Genomic DNA, 22,545 nt, shown 5'->3' with positions numbered 1-22,545 from the left:
CTATGTTCCCATGTTGGGTTTAGAATGTGTCGTTTGTTCCTGTTGGGGTCGTTTCTGACCTCATCTGGCAACCTCATTATTTATGCAAGTGCATGAGTTGACGGCGATCGGTTGCCGTTGTTTATCTGGTAACCTCATTTAACTACTACTCGGTGATTGGCTGCCCTCACTGTCACTAAAAAGAAAGCACTCCCACTTTCTCGGCTAACTGTCGCCGGTGCTAAGTGTGACTGCTACTGTCAATTGACAACATTCCATATCAAACAACAACATTCGTAAGATAAGATACCAAGTACCCACGGCCCATTCGCGGATCCAGCCGTATATGAAGTGGCGGGGTGGCCTGGCCCCTTGGTAGCCTGGCTGGCTGGCGAGATTCCTTCCCCCTCAAGCCAGGCCAGGCCAGCTAGCGACAGACAGCGCAGATAAAACAAAGGTGTCAATTCTATCGAGGCCATTCATTCAATCAATCTGCTCAGTCGGTGCTGCTGCAGGCGCCAGTTTGTGTCGCGCGAGCGAGCGACACGAGAGAGCTGCATTCACTGGGCTCGCTCGCATGATCGCCCCCTCCCGAAACATGTCGAAGGGGCGTGTGTGAAAGGGGTGGGTTCAGTGTGTGCGAGTGGGGGGGCACTGACTGAACTGTGACGTCACACTTCAGCCAAAATCGCATTGGTCCATTTTCCCGCAGCGATTCAAAAAAGGGGAGCTACTTCAAACAGAGGTTATGACACTGCCTCACACTTGGTGTGTCTCCCCCACAACTGGGGGACATTGAATAAACACCACAAACACGACCTGGGACCTTAAAAGAACATAAACGTAGTTAAATTGACAATTTAGGGATGAGAATGTAGTGGGAGGGTCTTTTGAATGGTCCCGCTGGGCTGCTGTTGCTCAGTCTTAAACTTTTTTGATTGTGTCGTTTTGTCCCGAGAGTGAAGAGGCCAGAAATAAGAACTTACGTTGCTTACCAATACCTGCAGGTGCTGAGGGTCATAATAGTTATAAAAGTAACAAACAACAACCAGTTACACCTGAGGGTGTTCAGAGCGTTTAACTAAAATTGTCTCAAATTAGAACAATGTAGCTCGTCAGCGTGTGTGCTCACTTGTGTGTGAGTGTGTGTATGTGTGTGTGTATGCATGTATGTGTGTGAGTGTGTGTTTGTGTGTATGCGTGTATGTGCGCACCTCAAGCACATTTAATCATGATTTACTGTTTTCATTTTCCAGTTCCAACAAAGGCAAATTGTCTATGGGCAATTAAATCCAGCAGTCCTCAAGCTCGTGTGTGTGTGCTTGTGTGTGTGTGCTTGTGTGTGTGTGTGTTGTGTTGTGTTGGGAGGGGGGTTCCTACAAAGAGAAGGCATTTGGGCAAAAAAGACATGGAGGGAGATATGAAAAGTTAATGACACGTATATGAAAAATGAAAAGACTCATGAAGAGAAGAAAGGGAAAACAATTGTTAATGAATTTTTCAGTCGTGTGTGAGTGTGAGTGTGTGTGAGTGTGTGTGAGTGTGTGCAATTGCTGACAAGCTGTTGTCTTTCACGTATTTCTAGATTTTGACTTACATGCAGGATGTTGTTGAGTGACAGTGTTTGACCAAGAGGGCAGATTTCCCGACACGTTCAGGAACACTCTGTGAATCAGTTGATCAGTTAGCTGCACACAAGCTAGCATCCTGAATACATGGTCGAAGCTGTAGCCATGACAGCAACAGGACCTGATGAATGAAGCTGAACACCTGCCCAAATACTGAATGGATTGAGATCAAGCTATCGTCACGTCCTCCATCTGGCAACACCAGCACTTTACTGAGTATTTGTGTAATTTTAAAACTTTCCAAATTTTGGTCAGCTTGCTTACTGCTTTAGATCCCCTGGTTCAAGACTCAGTCTGTGTAACCACGCTAAACATGCTCATGATACCAGCATCAACTCTGCCCCTGGAACAAAAGAGACACCAAATACAAACAGATGAGAGAATAATTACGGGTGCTTGATGTTGATACAACTTTTATCTATGGCTTGTGGAAAGTATCCATTGTTACGTTTGGTCACCACACACACACACACACACACACACACACACACACACACACACACACACACACACATTCAGCCACTGAGTTGATTGCCAACACAAATTCTTTCTGATTCGGATCAAATTGCTCTGGCATGTTTACAATTTAATCAACCTCAAACTGGCCTGGCATTCTTCGTGTCTCTTGGCTCCAGCTGCGTTATTTAACCTCAAAGCTGAACAGCGCACAGTCACGGTGGGGGTGCCATTGTCGTGTGGGAACCATGGGGACAGGGAGACAAGCTGTACCGTCACCTACTGTTCAAAAGTCAGCAATACTCTCCCTCATAAATTGATTCTTCCCTGTTCAGGTATACTGGGACAAAGCAGCGGTCCAATCCAATGAGCTAATCAGGCGCCACTGATGGGTTAAATATATCTCTGCCGTACATGATTGAGTCTTGTAGAGTCTGAGTTTACGCAACATGAGGCATGAGTGAGGTCCAATCCGTCCATATCCAGAGCTGTGTCACCATGGCAGCAGGTCCTTGGCGTCCACCAACCGAGCAACACCCTCCGGCTCCTCGTAGGGGTCATCAAGGCATTTCCAGGCTAGATTAGCTGCATAATCCCTCCAGTGTGTTCGGGTCTGCCCTGGGCACCGAGGAGCAAGTAGCTCTGCTCTGAGCTCCTCAGCCATGAAGACCTTTGATATCCTGAATGACACAAATCAAGGAGCCTCCGTTGCCTTGTGAAGACGCGATTCAGGGCCTGTCTTACATTAATAATAAGAGTATAATGCAGGATTAGTCGGAAGGAAGAGTGTAATACATTGTAGGATTTGTAATCACAGAGGCAAATCCTAATTAACTTTAGGAAACCTCTTACCTTACTTAATCTTCTCTCGTCAGTAAATCCTAAATTCTCAGTCCAGCATCTGTTCATCTGTCAATTTTATGCCTGTAACACAGCGACTGCCGCGACTTCTCAAGCTATTCAAATTAGCTCACTTGATTTTTGCTCCGCTGTTACACAGAAAACAAATTTAACATGAAAGTCACCAGTGGGCACATAAACCCTCAGGAGAGATGGTTAGAAGTGTTGTTAAAAAACAAAGCAAACAGAACACGCTGAAATACGTCAATGTGGGGAATTTCATATTAACGCAATACCAGAAGTAGTTTATGGAATGGCAGCTCTTACAGTACAACATTCAGTTTTTTATGTATGCAAGACAGCAGAACTTGTTTCAATCTCTTTTTCATTACCGTGTCTTCTCCTCATACGTTTCGTATGCAATGTTTGAAAATGTTAACAAAGACAGGTGGATAGCTCATTGTACAGATAGATACAGGGATTCCAGGAGGAAAACAGGAGGAGAGAGAGAAAGTTTCAGCTGAACGACAGAGTAATAGAAGTTGGTGAAAAGCAGAGGCAGGAAACAGCAAGAAAGAGCGATCCATCCTTGTTTGAGTCACTGGGCTCAACTTTTGTCTGGCTGAGCTCAAATAACCTCCAAGACTGAAGTTGCTCTCTGAAGCCACAACCCAAAGAGGTGTAGGGTCATTGTTCAGTACCTGCATGTTGTGTCTGTGTGGGTGTCGCTTTTTTAGTGTGCCGTGTGCTCATTGTGCATCTCTCTATAACTTTTGACTCGTCTGACTTCGTGTGTGTGCTGTCATGTGTAGATCGCGGTCTATCAGCGGAGCATCATCCGGTCTGTCCACCAGTCCTCTCAGCAGTCCCAGGGTAAGTGCCCGTCCCTCCAGCACACTGACTAGTTTCCCACAATGCATCCACACCAGTCGGCCCAGCTGGTATGTTACTTCACTCACACATGGATAGCCGCTCACTTCAGTCTCTTGTCTGTAGCTCATACACACTTCTGCTGATGTCATAAGTCCATGTGTCAGGAAGTACAGCGAGAGTCAAGCCATTAAAGGTCTAAGATATGACGGCCATACCTTGATTGAATGATCCACAGTCCAGTTGCATCAATGCAACGTCAAAGCAATCATTAAAACACACATTTCTTTTGAAATCGATTGAAACAGCTGGTCTCTCTTGAAGCGTTTCTGGCCAAGTGCACCTCCTTTGAACATAAAACAGTCAGATGGTATTTTGTTACATCTTGTGAGCTGACATAGATTTAACAGATTGTCGTGAATGAGTGAATCCTATTGTCTCATAATGATTGTTGACCCCTGAATGGAAATCATATTGTGGAAGAGTTTGTCATACAGATTCCTGACTGACGACATCATAGATTTCTGTCTTGTTGGAGGCCTGGCTATCGTGACTGAGCCAGAGTGAAAGCCATCGATATATTATGGTACCAGTCGAAGCGCTCGCTGTGCTGAGAGACCCAGACAGTGGTGTGTTAGTCCTCTCATGAAGGCCAACATCTGACCTCGCTGTGAATAAGCGTTTACGGTCTGTCACAGAGCTTTAGAAGATGTGGGACCAGATCCATTGGAGGCCAAGTGCCAAACTCCAAATGAAAACTGGTGATTAATGTCCCAACAGAAAAGATTACCATACAGCCTCAGATTGGCTGAAGGCGCGACCCATCATTCTTATAGAAAAGTCTGAAATCGCTGTGGCGGAGACAAAGCTGAAAGGTTAGCTGTGCAAATCAACCCGGAGCCTTCATGTGTAGCTTCTATTATTTTTTATTGTTTTATTTATTTAGTTTTACTTTTTTTTTTTTAAAAGCCATGCATGTTTTAAGCTAATCTTCAGCAGGAACACAGGCTGCATATCATTAAACACTCACAGTGGCTTTTTATAATGAATGTCCTTGTTTTAATTTTGAAGTCCTATTATAATATTCTCTTGATGGGAGCGCACCATTCCAGCTGCAGCCAGTCTGCTCAGCAGGGACTACATGCCCATAGTTTTGGGATGGACGTCGCATGATAACACCTTTTCAAATGCTGCATTCAGGACAACTCAGAATTTGAGAGGAAGATGAGTTTCTGGGAGGGAGAAATTATTTAAAGTGTCCGACAAAAAATCAGAGAGCAGAGCTTCTTCTTTTGAGTTTTTTTCTTTTGTTTTGTGGTCGGCAAACAGCTTTGGGTTCGCTACTGCCGCCTGGTGTCCTTTGTTTTTGCCGTCCGAGTGAGAGTCGGAAGTTGCAAATCTCCAGGTTGAAATTCTGACTTCTGAGTTGTCAGGAATGCAACAAAAGGCCTTTTGTCAGTGAAATCAGGTTGTTAACTGTGCTGTTGTTGAGTTGGTGTAAATGTTTTTCCTCCCGGGAAGAAAAGCGGAGCCTAACATCTACAGGGCCAACACAACTTGTGTGACAGTTCATGACCTCACTTATGGAATAGCTGAATAAAAAGGGTTTGTGCATGAGGCCCATTGATTTGTACATAAGCTGCTCCCGTTGTTTTACATCACACGAGAGGATCACTTCGTGTGTAGCAGTCATCACACGTGTTTTACAGTGCTGCCATGGGAACAAACAGCGTGGTCACGTCAGACTCCTGCTGCTGCAGTTTGTTCAGCTGTCTGGTCATTCATTCCACAGCATTGTGCAGCAGCACTACGATGCATGTACTCTGGCTGCTTTCCCAGGTGGGGGGGTGAAGCTAAAGTTGTTAGCTCTCAATGGGTTCACTTGCTGCTCATGAGGGATGCACCGACGTATCAGACAGGAATCACGCTGCTCGACCTGATCAGACTTGTACTGATCAGTGTGGTAGCATGAGGAGCAGGACTCCAGCTCATTACCCAAAATAACAATTTACAACTGCACAAGTTAAACTAAAAGCTGAAGTTGAAGCTCTTCTACTTGACTTACATTCCGCTTCTGAATCAGCTGGGAGGCTTGATGCCATGGTGACGCCAACCTCTTACTTTCTACCAAGAGCTTATAACTTAAAGACGGTCGTTGCTGTCACTGAAATGTTGGTTTGATGAGAGATAGGAGGCTCTTCCTTGCAATGATTTGCATTATTTGTCGTGTCAGATCTGTAGGGATGACAGCTAATCCCCTTTTTATTGTCCCTACTGAAAATTCATTGTCTCCTCTAATGCTGGAACAGCATTAAAGGCTTTTTGCCTGCTAATTTACATTGTAACAAAGATGATAAATTTGCCTGAGTTCAGGGAGAAAGAAAACATGCGAAAAGTGATCTGTGGCTATGACGATGCGTTATACTGACATTTTTAAAGAAAGTGAGTAAAAGAAAAAAAAGCAATTTTACTCAAGTTTCTGAGCATTCGGTCCTAAAATCTCACAATGTTAGAGAAAAGTCACTTGTGTCCCTCCCATGATTTGAATAAGTCCAAAAAAGGCCGATGCTCCACCCCTCCCAAGCTTCTGAAAATTGCTCCAGCGTTATTTGATGAGTCCTGACAAATGGACAGGCTTGACGTAAATGTCGCTATATTAGGATTTAAATCGAAATTTCCCCAGTGTGGGATAAATAAAGTATTCTTATTCTTATATGTTTACTCATTGTGTCTTTAAGTGGCAATCTTCCAAACAGGCAAATATATAAGATGAGGTGACAAGACATCAAGGGTCGGGTCAGCAGGTTTGATCTTGGTGCATCTCTACTGTTACTGCATCACGAATGCTCCACTGCTGCCTCCTGACTGGCTGTTCACTATGCTAATAGCATGTTCTGTTTTTCTTTCTTTCTTGCACTCTCACCACTTCCTGCCTGCTCCACCGCTCAACCCATCTGCCACGCTCCTTTTTTATTTTCCTGCTGTGTTTTATTTCTGGGAATGAACCTTTTTCGGGCTGTGGTATTCTTCTGACTGTGGCCACTCTCTCATTGGCTGACTCTGCCGTCATGTCTAATGGTGCATGACCAATCACAGCCCAACCGACGTTTTTTCATCCCGCCTCAGTCCCCCGACCTGTGTCAGTCCCCCAACTGCAGCCCCACACATTCCACTGAGGTCCGCCTTAATGGGGTGGGGCCCCGAACACCCAACTCCTTCCAGCCAAAGATGGGGTCTCCCCTCATGCACCCTCGCACGCAGACCCTCCCCGCCAAGCCCAAAATGTCTGAGAAGCCACTACAGACCACCAGGTCCAATCCGCTCCCCAACACTGCCCAGAACCCTTCCAACCCCAAGTCTGAGCCCACCACACCCAGCCAGCCTCTGGCTCCGTGCATCCCCAACAGTCCCCGGGTGAGACGGCACCCTCCCCTCACCGTCCCCCCCAAGCTCTCCATCCCCCTGTCCCCCGTGCCTCCTATGTCGCCCCTCCGCCGCCACCACCTCCATCCTGACCACAATGGCAAATCTGTCCCCATCACGCAGGTGACCCCCCACCCCTCTCCCCGAGGGAGCCCTCTCCCTACCCCCAAAGGCACTCCAGTGCACACGCCAAAGGACAGCCCGGCTGGTACACCCAGCCCAACGCCGCCACCCAGCCCCTCCATCGGGGGCATGCCCTGGAGGACACGCCTCAACTCCATCAAGAACAGCTTCCTGGGCTCGCCACGTTTCCACCGCAGGAAAATGCAAGGTAGCGTGGGAGGAGGGGCCGGCGGTAGGTGGGGTGGGAGGACATTTTTATGGTGGCATCAGGTTCGTATGATCGTGGGACTTGTCCCCAAATCGTTTGTGGTCAGAGAAAACAAAATACAACAGCAACAATAAAGAGTAAACCCTAAATAAGCCAATTCATTTAAACACTGTTGTAGACTAAACAAGTAGGATCATGTGATCGAAGAAGACCCATCTCTAATGCAGTCTACGTGTAAATTCAGGTGAGTGTTGATTCGTCTGTGGTTGCTTCACATTGTAGGGAAAGCCTCAGTTCATTAAATCAGACAGCAGGAGAGATATTGCATGTTCCTTAAGTGCCACAGCGTAGTGCCACCTTCGTCCATGGAATCACCTGAGACGACACCAGGCGGCTGCATTTGAAGCTACGTGTGTCTAACCTATTTGCAGTGCTTTGGGTTTCCATTGTATTTGCACCTTCCAGACACCATATGTTTCCCTGGAGAGAAGAGTTTTAAGTTGCGGAGCAAAGCTGTGTCAGAGCTCTGAAAGTGTCTGTTCAGTCACCTTCACCTAGCCTGTTTTCACTTTCTTACACACACATAAACTGAAAAAGTGGATGATGCGAGAAGACCCACCGCTCTGTGCTGGTTGATACCCTTGCCTAGTTAACATGGGCCCCAATTCTTATCTGTATGCTAATGGAAACAGCAGAAAGGGTGTTTATGCATCGACTGCATTGTTTTAGCTCGGAGGAACAAGTTCAAACAGTCTCCCTGCTCTTAATATCTGTATTTAGATTAAATTCATTTGCTGCCAGCTTTATCGTAACAAACACTAGCCTCTAGCCATGTCATGTACAAGATAATGATCTCATTACAGGGAGTGGAAAATTGACCTCTTTTCTTCCTTTTATGCTTAAGTTTATTTATTTTCCCGATGCTGCTTTCATAGCACCTTGAAATGACACCAGACAACTAATGATCTCAAAATACTCACGTTTACACAGACAGATTATTTTTTTCTGACATAAACAAGCATGGAGTCAATGCAAGCAGTCTCTGCAAATCTTTTTTTTTCTGTGACTTCAGCAGTGAGTCAGTGTGTGTGTGTGAGAGAGAGAGAGAGAGAGAGTGTGTGAGTGTGTGAGTGAGTGAGTGAGTGAGTGAGTGAGTGAGTGAGTGAGTGAGTGAGTGACTGTGTGTGCATGCAGGCATGTTATAAATTTTGTTCTTTGACCAAACGATGTGACCTTGCATCCACAGTGCCCACACAGGAGGACATGTCCAGTCTCACTCCAGACTCTTCACCAGAGTGAGTAACGCATGGACATACCTCACATTTTCTTGTCCATCCATCCATTTTCTTCCACTTATCCTGTTAAGGGTCATGGGGGGACTGAGGCCTATTATATCAGCTTTCAGGTGAGAGGCGGGGTTCACCCCGTACAGGTCACCAGTCCATGGCAGGGCCAACACATATGGACAGACAACCATTGGCTCTCCCAGCCACGCCTACGGTCAATTTAGAGTCTGGATTAACCTGGTCCCTCTTGATGTCTTTGGACTGTGGAGGAAGCTGGAGTACCAGAGAGAACCCAGCAGGCACAGGGAGAACATGGAGACTCACACAGAAAGGCCCCGTGCTCCAGCCGGGGCTCGAACCCAGAACCTTCTTGCTGGGAGGCGACAGTGAGGACCACTGCTCCACCCTTATTTTCCTGTCGTTTGGTCTCATATTTGCTCACACAGCCACATCGTATGAAGGTGCTGACGCAGTTACAGTTACTAGCTACATTTGCCAGCTTATCCAAAATGTGACAACAAGACTCAGTGTGAGGCGATGAGAAAGCACATGAGGCACACAACCCTCTTAGTGATGCACAACGTAAGTCATCACCTTCAGCTGTTTTTAGGAAGTTCCTTTTCCATAAACAGTCTTTAGTCCCCCCCCCCCCATCTGCATAACACATTCCATGACTGCCTTTGTGCAAATGAAGGGAAAAATGTGAAATTGCTGGTTTGAGTTTAACACCACTGCAGGGCATGATGATGCTCTCATAAATGTGTAATTCACTGGAGTGGAAGTATTCCTGAAACCTGCATTGAATTCTCAAAAGGATAAGCGGTAGCAGAAACCGGATAAGCTTAGTAGAAACTAGCTTCTGTTGACAGTCCGACTTCCATTGTGAATATTAGAATATCCAAAAATGGGCCTCTTCTCCAGTTTTTTTAATCTTTAAGGAAATACTTATTTATGTACTAACATGCCCTAATATGCTGTCTTCTGACCAAACTTGCTCCGCTACTTGTATTGTAACATATATCAGCTCAAATAAGCAACACTTACTAAATTCACAGGGGCAAAAAGTTATCCGTCTGCTTTTATTTCCTCGTTTCCATACGCGGGTATTTGGGAGCCAGGAATCTACCACAACACTCCAATCATTGACCAGAATCTCTGCGATCTCCATTTTGTTTGCAAAGCTCCTTCCACCATTAATTTTTACACACAGGTACACACAGGTCTTTGAGTTTCAGAGCTGTTTCCAAAAAAACTCCATCTCGATTGTGAAATGTATACAGTATTCACTGCAATTGGCTGAACTTCAATTGGTAGTAGAGGTAATCGAGATGCACTTTTTCGGACACGGCTCTGAAACTCAAAGACCTGCGTCCAAAAAACTCCATCTTGATTACATCTACTTCCAACTTAAGTTCAGCTCTCCCAGCCACGCCTACGGTCAATTTAGAGTCTGGATTAACCTGGTCCCTCTTGATGTCTTTGGACTGTGGAGGAAGCTGGAGTACCAGAGAGAACCCAGCAGGAACAGGGAGAACATGGAGACTCACCCAGAAAGATCCCGTGCTGCAGCCGGGGCTCCACCCACAACCTTCTTGCTGGGGGGCCACAGGCAGGACCACTGCACCACTGTGCCGCCCCCTAATCAAGTCTATTTTTGTAATTACATTGACTTGATGTCAACAGCCTGCACAAATTAGGTTTGCATTTGGTAGAGTATTGAAAAGCCTCCACCCACTGCCTGATGTCAAAGTTAGTGTCTTCCTGTGTCCAGAGCGCATCAATGGCTGATGTGTGTCATGCTTCCATGTCATCTCAGCTGTGGTCTTTCTACAGACTGGCGAAGAAGTCGTGGTTTGGTAACTTCATCAACCTGGAGAAGGAGGAGCAGATCTTCATAGTGATTAGAGACAAACCTCTCAGCTCCATAAAGGCTGATATCGTTCACGCCTTCCTCTCTGTAAGTCTATTTCTTTCGTTCTCTTTTCTGTCCCCCTCTCTGTCTTTAAATTATGACATCCGTCATCTTTTCCCTACTTTGTTGATTAGTTCAGTTATATTTTAAACCAGTTCTGCATCTTTTTGTCCCTGGTTGTGTCTGTCACATTCACAGTTTTAAATTATGAAATTTCAACCAAAACCAAAATCTATATTGCAAAAGCAAGAGCAGATTCGGAGAGGAAAGCATGGACCATGATCAACCCCTGTTCATTACTCAGCATAGAACACAAACAAGGTGTACTACGCAAGTTTTATCTGTTGATATGATGAGAACTTCAAGCAATACTTTGGTCAAAATGTGTATTGCGCTTTTCAGGTACTCTCAGATAGGTGTTGAGCTGATAATTACATTTTTGCCCTTCTGAGGTCAATGATAGCTAAAATAACAACAGTGATAGCAAAACAGTCTAAAAACATCAACAAACTCTCAAGCACATCTGTGTACAATTTGAGCTACAGGGGAACTGGCTGCCCCCCTCCTGGTTTGGTGCTTTTCATTGAGCAACCAGCTGAAGGAGCTCATTCACACGAAACTTTAACTAAGTATGAAGTTCGACCTTATACTTGAAGGCACACTTCTTCTGTGACCTCAAGAAACCTACCTGTGAGAACTTAAAACAGAAAGTACAATTTTTGGGTGAAGTATCACTTGAGTATATTCATTGAAGTCACTTTTGACTCAGGTACGCATGATCGCTGCCTCATCTACGTGTGTACCAGTTTGCAGCAGAGGAGCTTTCATGCAGTGATCAGCTAACCTGCAGCAGTGCACCTCAAACACGCTAAAAATACATCGTGAAGGTGCCTGTTGTCACACTTGCTGAATGCAACCAGGACAGGTGTGGAACATGTGTTGTGTTTCTCTGCAGCCCCTCAGTTTTAAAGCTGGGTTGGTTTCAGCCGGGGCTTCCTAGATGGCACTTATCCAGATAAGGAGAGCAGCCGACGGCATCTGTTCACATCTGATGCTGCAAAATGCCCCGCTGTGTTTGATTGTAACAGCTCCAGTCTCCCGTCACTTCCTCTCATGTCTCATCTGTCCTGTTCTCCTACCTCTGTCCTGGCACCTTCACTGATGCAGAAGTTGTTTGTGATGCTGCTGACTCAGAGTCTGTGGACTGACTTTGACGTCCTCCATCTCTGTCTCTCTGTCCGCTCCTGCCTTCCTCACAGATCCCAAGTCTGAGCCACAGCGTCATCTCTCAGACCAGTTTCCGGGCTGAGTACAAGTCCACCGCTGGTCCGACAGTTTTCCAGAAGCCTGTGAAGTTCCAGGTGGACATCACCTACACAGAGAGCAGTGGCGCCACCAAGGAGAACGGCATCTACTCCGTCACCTTCACGCTGCTTTCAGGTACCCAGGATCTCTGGCAGTAACCACATTTACAGCATCAGCATCTTCACATTTGGTTTCAAATAAATCCCAGCCTTCATATGTCGAGGTCACAGGTAAACTAGATCATAAATTCATTTGTGTCTTCTCTATCTATGTATTCCTGATGTACCTTTGATCCTATCATGTCAGTGTTGCCTAATAACATGAATTGGTGATTTGTCTAACAATCAAAAAAATATATATATATTTGTGTGACAAGCTTGTCCAATAAGAAAACAAAATCTTTCTTCGCAATAGTAGTTACGTTGTCAAGAAAAAAATCATTTTATTTGGAGATTTTGGCTCCTGCAGGGTCCCTACAGGGTGTTTAAATTAGATAAAAGCCCTAATTCTGGAATATTGAGGTCGTAATCATTCTGAATTTCATTGACAGTCTTTTTTCATAGCTTTAAACAAATATGATACAGTAGAAATGACTGTTAAATGTACAAAATGTGTGTAACATAGTTAACAACAGCATCTTGGATGTTGTAACAGTACAGGCACTGTGAACATGGGAGCATCAGTTGACCCTCTAGACCAAATTGTGTGTGTCAACGCTTCATTTCTGTTTCAGAATGCAAGAATTACCTCCGGCCTCCGTAGACTTTTACAGTAAACACAGTACGTTGTCAGTAGCGTAGCCCGTGAGCTCCACATGAAGCTCTTGATGAGTTTGTCTTTGTTTCTTCACATTGATGCTAATTATGTCCATCAAGCTTTGTCCGTCAGACCGGGACGTCTTAACCTGGCCAGACTCTAGAGAGGCTGTTTGTTAGGATCTGAACATTATTAACACTGTCCTCTGGGTGGATACAAATCTGCAGTTGATATGAATTATTATTCTCCTTTTTTTTTTTTACATTTTTGGTCTTTGCCAGGTAAGGAAGAAGCTTAACAAATGTCTGTTGTTTTTCTTCAGGTCCAAGCCGACGTTTCAAGCGTGTGGTTGAGACCATCCAGGCCCAGCTGCTCAGCTCAAACGACCAGCCTGGCATCCAGTCCCAGATTTCTGGTAAGTCAAATCCCTCGCCACCCTCCCTGACCATGCCTTTACCCCCAAAGCCTCCTCTTCCGCACAGCCCTTCCCTGCCTCCCTCTCTGGCATCCTGGCACTTCTCACGGCGCAGCCACACCCTCGGTCCACCTCAGCTCAGCTCAGCTCAGACCCGCTCAGCTCGGCTCAGCTCGGCACACTGCTTACAGCGCAAAGCATCTCCACATGCATGTACCTGCCACAGTCCATGGGCGTGCACACAACACACACACACACACAGAGTAAGGGTGCTCTCGGAGCTCCAGATGTGCATTTACAGGGCTGATATCACTGCTCACGAGCAGTGCAACTCACTGTAATCTATCATCTGCAGACAGCATCTCCACGCACAGTCTGACTCAGCAGAGAAACACAGACGATGGATGTTGACACAAGCGTGTGACATGTGAGGGCTTGCGTTCCGGGAGGGAGAAAGTTGTCAGAATACATTTGTAACCCTGGAATGCGTAGCTGATCTAACATGGGTCCCGTGCTGTCACAAACAATTCTTTGAAGGGATGTTTCGGGCTGCCTATAGACGGATGGATTTTTAAAAGCAATATGGAAGAAAAAGAGAGTGACTCTGTGTACTCCAGTTGTCCTTGTTAGTTCTGTTTGTTCGCGTGATACTGAAGTATTCCTGTCATTGTACGTGTGGTTATTGACTTGATAATGGTCCCCTCTGGTGGTGCAGCAGAGTAAATACAAGTCATCCACGCTGCTGTCTCACACAGAAGCTTATTGGTACATGATGCACATGCTGCTGTCTTCAGGAGACAGTAAACTGACCTGCAGGATTTAGAAGCATAGTTTGGATTTATGGGCAACGACTGGAGGTGATATTAAGCATCAAGCTGACCTAGACTGCAGTTTTTACTTCATGTCAGGTTTTAATGCATGAGTGTGCAAACAAAAAGAATGTGTAATAAAGCAAACCCTATTGTAAGGTGTTCTGCATACTGTTATTATTGGTAACACTATCAAACAACTTTTACCAGTATAAAAATACTAAAATCAAGTTATGGATACATGAACCTTTATAAACGACTCAAAAACTTAACCAGTTTTTCAATTCTCTCCATTTCTTATTAAATTTGATTTGATCCAGAATCAATTTGTCTTTAGGTTTTAAAGTTGAGCTGCTGGTCAGAGGAGGTCTCCACCCTGCAGAGTTTGTTATCAGTGTCTGAGGTATGACTGGCTCCGACCAGTTCCACAAATCCTGCTCTTGTTCTCTCAGAAAAATTTGATTTGGCAAAAGATATTGTTGAATGAAGGGGGAATGACTTTAAATAATTTTTCTGACCTTCAGTAAATGACAAGAATAAGTTGGTACAACTATTTATTTCCTCATGGCTTTGACATTTGATGGTTGGTGGGACTGTGAACCAGAGCTCTGCGTTCCCAGCAACCACAGCTCACTTACTTTCCTCAGAATTCAAAGTGAAGTTTTAACCGGGGAAAACATAATTCATTGGAACTTAAAAGATGTTTGCGTTTTGAATTTTCTGCCATTGATAATGGAGACAATGTCATTTACAGTCAATCAAATCAAATAGGATTGAACACAATGAGCAGCTCAGGCCAGTCCTGTTTGATTGGCAGCTTGATACACAAACCCGAGAGAGGCGTTGTGTGATTTAATGTTGCCGCTAATCTGACGCACAAAAATCCAAACTATCTATCGAAACTAGTAGCCTTGACTGCCACAGATGGGAGCTTTTATCAGGAACTGTATGCACAACCTCAGTCCCCCCCCACCTACCATGTAGATGTGCCAATAACCCACATCTCTGTCTATCTACGAGCCTTCCTGTCACTCTTCGGGCCTGCCTCTCCATGCCTCCCTGCTTCTCGTCATCCACAGCTTCTCTCTGATGCCACTTGGATGAACGGAATGATTCGCATGCTGAATGAAAAGCCAGCCCATAGCTTTTCACACACACTGTTTGGCAAACTGCACACCAGCAGGGACAGGTTTGTCTGGGCCAAACTCTGTGTGCTGATGGTTCTGGGTGAGCTCACTGCCAAATGATGTATGGAAATGACGGCATGTTTGATTCTGTGTGTCGCAGTGAGAAAACAACAAACATAACGTGACTGTGCTTGCTGATGAAACTACCACTTCTGTAAACACATGAAGCCTGTGACTTCCCCGGCGTGTTTGAAGAATCAGTTGTAGTTTATGTGGAAGCAGCCACCAGCGCCACGATGAATGTTCAGCCTCTCCCTCAGAGGTACCTCACCTGTCTACTCCAGCAACTGGACAAACATCAGTCGTAGTTGAAACTGAGCCATTTTGCCAGTCGTGTCCAAGTGATGCTCCGCTCTCTTCATGTGATATCTGTGATGCAACCCTTCAGGTTCAAAAAGGAAAGATCACCACATTAAGATCGAGGATTGAGGTGGTGGCTGAAAGAGGAGCGTGCTCTCTAGTAACTGAGGGTCGAAGCAAAGTAAAATCTGGTCAACTGGACGTAAGTTTATCTTGAAGACGTTTCACCTCTCATCCGAGAGGCTTCTTCAGTTCTAGTGAAGAGTGTGGAAACTCCAGCTTATAAACCTATGTGGGAGTGGTCAGTGCTATTGTGGTGGAAACGACCCTCCCGAGACTCACCTGGCCTCTCCAAACGAGAGTCAGGAGAAAAAACATAGTGATCCCCTATGTGGCAGGGGTTTCTGAGAAATTAAGGAGAATCTATAATAAGCACCGCATCCCTGTGTCTTTTAAACCAGACAACACTCTGAGACAAAGACTGGTTCACCCCAAAGATCCCACCCCTCACAGCCAGAAAAGCAATCTGGTATACGCTGTCAGATGCAGTGAGGCCTGCACGGATCTCTACATAGGGGAAACCAAACAGCCCCTCAACAAGCGCATGGCCCAACATAGAAGAGCCAACTCTGGAGGACAGGACTCAGCGGTTTTCCTCCACCTCAAGGAGGAAAGCCACTCCTTCCAGGACGACCATGTCCAAATCCTGGACAGAGAGGACAGATGGTTTGAAAGAGGAGTTAAAGAAGCCATCCACGTCAGGATAGAGAAACCATCTTTGAACAGAGGAGGTGGACTGCGACATTTCCTTTCACCTATTTACAACCAAGTCCTTTCAAAGCTTCCCCAAAGAGTTCAGCTGAAAGACCCATGTGGAACGGCTGATGCCAGCACAGCCCATTAGCATCTGAGTGGTCGGTGAAACTCCCTAACGACCACCCCTGAAACTCCCTGACACCGCACAACGACTGTCGTTTGGAGAGGCCAGGTGAGTCTGGGGAGGGTCGTTTCCACCACAATAGCACTGACCACTCCCACATAGGTTTATAAGCTGGAGTTTCCACACTCTTCACTAGAACTGAAGAAGCCTCTCGGATGAGAGGTGAAACGTCTTCAAGATAAACTTACGTCCAGTTGACCAGATTTTACTTCGCTTCGATCTACGATGACCTGGATGAATGAGAACCTACACAGATAACTGAGGGTCGCTCGCTCCATCCCCACTGGTGACGGTGAAGTCTCCTTCAGCAAGATACTAAAGCCCTTACTGCTCCTGATGAGTAGGTTGCTGCCTTGCATGGCAGCGCCACCATCTGCCTGTGTGAACTGGTGAATGAGACGACATTGCAAACTACTTTGATTCCTGTCAAAGATACAGACTCTACTTACCATTTATGAACGACGGGCACCAATAATAAGAAGAATAAAAAACATACAGTGTGTTACTTTCAGGGTTGATGATTGATTTGTCTTTGGCTGATGGGAGTCATATTTGTTTTCGGGTATTTCCTGACCTAAGGGTGCGTTAACATAGTTTAGTTGAATCAAACGCTTCACCCCCCAGGTGCGGTTGGTTTTCGTGTGTGAGAACATGACTCGACCTCTGACCAACCCAACTGCACCTTGCAGGTTTGAGCCTGAACAGCTCCTGTGACCAGATGCAGTTTGCATGTTTGGATGCATCAAAGCACCCAAACTGTTACAGTTTGCATGGAAAAAAAAGAGGATTTATGGAAAAAGTACCTTTAACCAAATCAACTCACTTAATCAGCGGATCCCAGTGGATATTTGAGCCAAATTGGAAGCTTTGTTTTGTCAAGATATTCCAGAGATATCATTTTAGCAAGACTGGGATGGATGGACAGACAACCAGGCCTCTGGTCTACAACAGTTGCCAGCAGTGATGCATAAGAAGTAGTAGAAATATGCACTAGTGCCAACACAGGAGCTTCTTCCTGTCTTCAGTTTCTTACCTTCACCGGACACATCCATCCAATTAACGTTCTCATGTTCTTCTTTTTATTGTGGGTTTATTGGCACTTGGTAAATCACCTCGTGGGGTCTGTAGTGACATTTTTGTTCCTGTGGATTTTTCTTTGTGTGATAACAAACCAGTTCACTCACTCGTCTCATTCTGATTCAGACCAGATCGAGTGCGCTTTAGGTGTTGAAGCAGACTTCAACTCAAAGTCAGTTTGCAAGTCCAATGGTTTCCTCCTGACTGCAGATTTGGCCAAGTGATTCGACCTGCAACTGTGTTCAGTTGTTTGTTAAAGTAGAGGAAGCGACGCGCTGTGTTTGTAGTTTAGCAAAGTCAGCAGCATGGTGAGTTGAACTGTGACAGAACAATAAATCCCAGCGGAACAGACAACAGGGAGGAGCTGAAGGAGCGGGAACTCTGAGCTGAACATTCACCGTGTGAAGCGTTGTACTTTAACCTTGGACTGAAGACTGTGCGACGTGCTAGCCGCTGTGCTGCAGATGTTTGATGTCAGCTGGGACTCTGTGAGTCAGTGGCTTTGTTGACACTGTCCTCTGCTCTCAGATGGCTCTCAGCGCTCGGCTGCTTTATCAAGTAAATCCTCCAAGCGTGGTAAGACCCAGAGCGACCGGGAGCTCCCGGCAAACCACCTTACCTCTGGCTTTTAACCCACACTTGCAACATCCTGGAGGCCTGTCACCAACACACCTTGTTTGCACTAACGTGTGTGTGTGTGTGTGTGTGTGTGTGTGTGTGTGTGGGGGGGGGGGTGATTTGTGAGCTGTCAAAAAAACTACTCATTTAGTCATTTATGGCAGACATGTTTCTTTTAAAATGGCAAACTTTCACTTTCTCCTGAAGGCAGATTAAAATGAGTGTCACTGACAAAACTAAACACAGGTCTGCAGTTCCTGTCAGAGGTGCAGCCAGTGGCTTTTTGGATGGGTTGTTAGCGGTTATTACAATTATTCACTCATTTATGTTTTCTTTCATGATTAGAGGAGCTGGACTAGAAGAAACATTGGATGCCAAACAGTGCTCATGAGAGAGAGGTGTGAATACTAACTGAAGACCAGCTTTGATCACACACCATGGCACCACTGACCATGAGTACTCAGTTATCATTACATTATGAAGTATTACTACTACTACTACTAGTGCTCAATACTCATTGGCTGACTCGGGTGGATTTCTGGCTTTGCTGGTCCAATCCAGTATACAAACCTAAATAGTTGGTCATTTTTACACCTTCTGGCAAATTAAAAAACAGCCAGCACTGAGTACTACAGGCTGCGCTGTAAAACGACCTGCTCCTTTCATGCAGTGACTCAATTAGACCTTAGACCTCAGACTAGGAGCTGCCAGCGTGACGTCTGTTTATTTCCTCCTACGTCCGATCCAACCAACTGAAAACATTTATCCTCACTCACAGCAGGGATATCTGGAAAAGTAAATGTGTGTCAAGTCTTTGTTGAGGGGCAAAAAAACCTAAACTCTGATGGCAATATGTAGGATTTCAAACTGATAAAAGACTGCTGTGTTTTTTGAGGGTTCTTCAGCAGTTGGCAAACCAGTGCAGATCTCTGTTGCTGCTACCAGGGGTCAGCAAGCGCTAAGTCATGAAAGCAATAATCACCCAAAAATTGTGCTTGGCAGTTCAGCACCTTCAAACTCTCCAGCACTTTGTCCGCTGTGATGCACATCTGCTTTATCCAGCTGTGTACTCAGCAGTCCACAAACGCTTTGATTTGAGATCAAAAGCAAACTACAGCTGACCTGCTGTAGTTGAGCCATCTTGGTTGTGCGCGTCAGCACTCATACAGCGTCACGCTGAGCTGGACGTTTTCAGGTGCTCACATGGTTGATGATTACAGCTGGACGCAGACGATGTGGAATACACGGCAAGGCAAGGCAAGGCAAGGCAAGGCAATTTTATTTGTAGAGCCCGTTTTCACAAACAGTTTGTCTCAAAGGGCTACACATGGCATCAGAACAACATCCTCGGCCCTCAGACCCTCACATCGACTGAGGAAAAACTCCATAGAAAACCCTTTTAACAGGGAAAAATCTGAGAAACCTCAGGGTGAGCAACAGAGGAGGGATCCCTCACCAGGACGGACAGACGTGCAGGAGATGTTGGTACAGACAAGAAAACAGTTTACAATACAAAATGTGGGGAACACGGAAATGTTAGTAGTTGAACACCTGATTAAGTGCTTGAGGACCTTTTTGAGAGTTTTTCGGTTTTCTTGATGTAGAGGTCGTTAGCGTCAGTCGCCATTGTCTTCAAGGTGAATATATGTGGCTGGCTCTTTCCCCACCCTGAAGTTACAAAGAATTACTAAAGGAAGGAAGAAAACATCTCCCAGAGCTCAGGCTCCTAACACTTTTGGGGAAGTCGCATTAACTTCCACTGGAAAGTGGCGTATGACCCAATTGCGACAATGGGAGTTTAAATTTAATTAGTGAATTCGTTAGTTTTGATTCTCTGGAGATGATCGGTATTTTCAAAACGTTTCATGTCAACCTTGCCAGCCCTTTTCCTTCCCGACAAGCTTGGACAGACAAATTATGATTGGTACGTTGCATTACAGAGACGAGATGAGGGTGATTACATACCTCAGCCCCCCCCCCCCCCACCTACATGCCTCACAAGCCAGCGACATAGCAGCATTAAGGCCTACATCACAAAACCTGTTTTAACAAAAGGCATCATGTAAATGGACAAAGGGCAGCCCTTAAAAAAGATCTGATCATTGAGCATCAAAGGCCATTCTCGCCTTCCGAAATGTGGCGTTGTCCAAATAGATGAAACGCTTGGTGTCAGAATGCCAGGGTCCTGGTGCTGGACGGTAGTTTGGCTTGCCTTTTCTCCGAGCTTAGCCAGAAAACAAAGCTGCCCAATCACTTGACATATTTCATTGTGTGAATGCGTTTGTGTGTTTGTGACTCAACTGACCTCAGTAACCTTTGCATGGTAATGCCTGTGATACTGGGTTGCGCACTCCTCCTTAACTTTCCATATTCAAAATTCACTGCAACAAAATAGGAGTCATCAGAGACGTATACTATATGACTGCGTTGCTGCAGGAACAGTGGTAAGTTTCCACAAACACGTTACCGTTGATCAGCAAGCAAAGTAAAGGAAAAGGATACTTCAGCTTCGAAGGGAACGGTACTGGATACTAACCTTGATAAGTGAATGTGGATTAATGTGTGCACTGTGCTGTACTGCTGCATGTTTTTTATTCATTCATGACTGGTGAAAAGCACTTAACAAGAATATTGTCTTAACAGATGGATGTTGTGATGGATGTTGATATGACGGGGAGGTAATCGGAGCTTTGGAAGACATTCTTGCAAAGAAAAACAGTCCCTTAAAGCTCCGATGAGCTACCAAAAACAGACTTGCAGTCTCCAAGATAAAACAGACAATCAGAAGCTTCTGTTTGGAAGACAGGGTGAACAACGCCGATTCACAGTGTACAATTTTTAACCCCAAATTCCTAGAAAAATAAAATCTTGTGTATAATCAGTGTCCAGTGGCATTCATGGTCAGTAGGCAGAATGCAAAAAAGGTTGTTTTTGTCAATGCCTAACATTTCACTTATCACATCATGAAGTTACTGAGACTTGAGAAACGATACTTCTTTTTGTAGCCTTGTATCACTTGAGGCAACACCATCTTAAATTGAGAATAATGTCGGGCTGTTTTTCTGGTAGTGACCGTTGAGTTCTCGAATCTTCAATGGAATCTTGTAGTTTTCGTAGAGAAAAGACCAAGGACTTAAACCGAGGAACCCCATCAGCGATAGATCCGACTGTTTTTGGGGCAGTCTCTGGCTCTGATATTTGAAGGGTCTTCCAGTGCTCCCGTTAGCTTGCCACCTCAGCAGAGGAAATGGAGACTCTGGAGCAAACGCACATACCTCACCTGTATCGGTTCCTATTGCACCACCTTACCTTAATAACTCCCTCACCTCCTGATGTCCCTCAGCTTTAGAGTCTCCTTTTCTCCATCTCCGCTCCTCCTCCTCCTCATCCAACCATCACCTCTTCCTCCTCTCCTCATGTTAACCCCATTGCTCATCTGTTGTTTGTTTTCTCTCTCTCTCTCTGTTTTGTTCTTTTCTTTCCATCTGTGTAGGCAGCCCGTTGAGTAACTTCTTTGACGTAATTAAACAGCTTTTTTCAGACGAGAAGAACATCCAAGCGTCCCATTCCCCTGGCGCTCCCGCCACGCCTAGCTCCCCTGCCAAGCATGCCCCCAGCAGCAAGCCCAACCAGCCCCCGCCCAATGACTCTAAATGCCCCCCTGGCAAAGACAAAACAAAGATGGCTGCCAGCAACAGGACACAGGAACAACCTTAAGGAGCAGTAGCTGTGCATGACTAGACGAAAAGCAGTAATAAGGTCATTAAATAAGACAACGACACAGAAGAGCTGCTCATTTTTGCCCTTTAGTTAGGATTGAAAACTAAAAATCTACTTTTTGCCTATAAATTTTGTACTGTATAATGGGAATGGCTATTTCATTTAAATCAGTATTTTACAATAAGTAGCAAATGTAGCTTTATGGTCCCTGCCTTCTCTCCCTCTCTGTGTTCCGGGGGTCTTTCAGTGGGTTTGTGTCCTCCTCTCATTTTTGATGGCTTGACTTGTCTCTGCCACCAGGGATCATCCATAATAACTATTAACCTTGGCGGCTCTTCGAGACCGGCCTACAGCGGCCCGCTCGCAGCCAGCCACCACCACAAGCGTCCGAAGAAAAGAAAGAGGACCCTCCCCTCCCCCAGTCCACTCCACTTCCCCATTCCTCGAGTCCTTTCTCCGTCCACTTCACCCCACCAAACCAAACACATCTCGGAAGAGTTGTAAAAAGAAAAAAAAAGCCTTAAGACAGTGATGTTTGTCAATCTACACACACACACACACACACACACACACACACACACACACACACACACACCCTCTACCCTCTTCACTCTTCTAGTCTCTGTACATAATCGACTCCTCCACATGACTTCTTTGCGGGATGTAATGACTTGCACACACTGACAAACAGGA

At 45.5% G+C, this 22,545-nt stretch overlaps 1 protein-coding gene across 14 annotated transcripts in view; it reads left to right on the top strand.

Moving 5' to 3' along the window:
- The window catches only part of LOC147268834 (serine/threonine-protein kinase BRSK2-like), a 139,705-nt gene extending 117,252 nt beyond the window's left edge, over positions 1 to 22,453 (top strand). For 4 of the 14 annotated variants that reach the window (XM_086223216.1, XM_086223214.1, XM_086223215.1 and 1 more), the window contains 8 exons: positions 3,716 to 3,776; positions 7,320 to 7,527; positions 8,774 to 8,822; positions 10,647 to 10,770; positions 11,985 to 12,165; positions 13,109 to 13,201; positions 18,043 to 18,090; positions 21,626 to 22,453. In XM_086223216.1, the coding sequence (XP_086079342.1) occupies positions 3,716 to 3,776; positions 7,320 to 7,527; positions 8,774 to 8,822; positions 10,647 to 10,770; positions 11,985 to 12,165; positions 13,109 to 13,201; positions 18,043 to 18,090; positions 21,626 to 21,849 (988 nt within the window). In that variant the 3' untranslated portion in view covers positions 21,850 to 22,453. Of the gene's footprint in view, positions 1 to 3,715; positions 3,777 to 6,869; positions 7,528 to 8,773; positions 8,823 to 10,646; positions 10,771 to 11,984; positions 12,166 to 13,108; positions 13,202 to 18,042; positions 18,091 to 21,625 lie in introns of all 14 variants that reach the window. The other 10 variants (XM_086223208.1, XM_086223203.1, XM_086223207.1 and 7 more) reach the window with 4 other exon arrangements.
- The last annotated feature ends 92 nt before the right edge of the window (positions 22,454 to 22,545 follow it).

Source organism: Aulostomus chinensis, chromosome 2 (assembly GCF_037954235.1).
Source record: "Aulostomus chinensis isolate RoL2024-O1b breed Wild chromosome 2, RoL_Achi_v1.0, whole genome shotgun sequence".
NCBI lineage: Eukaryota > Metazoa > Chordata > Actinopteri > Syngnathiformes > Aulostomidae > Aulostomus > Aulostomus chinensis.
Note: the sequence above shows the minus strand (reverse complement) of the source record. Positions and strands in the feature narration are given on the sequence as shown.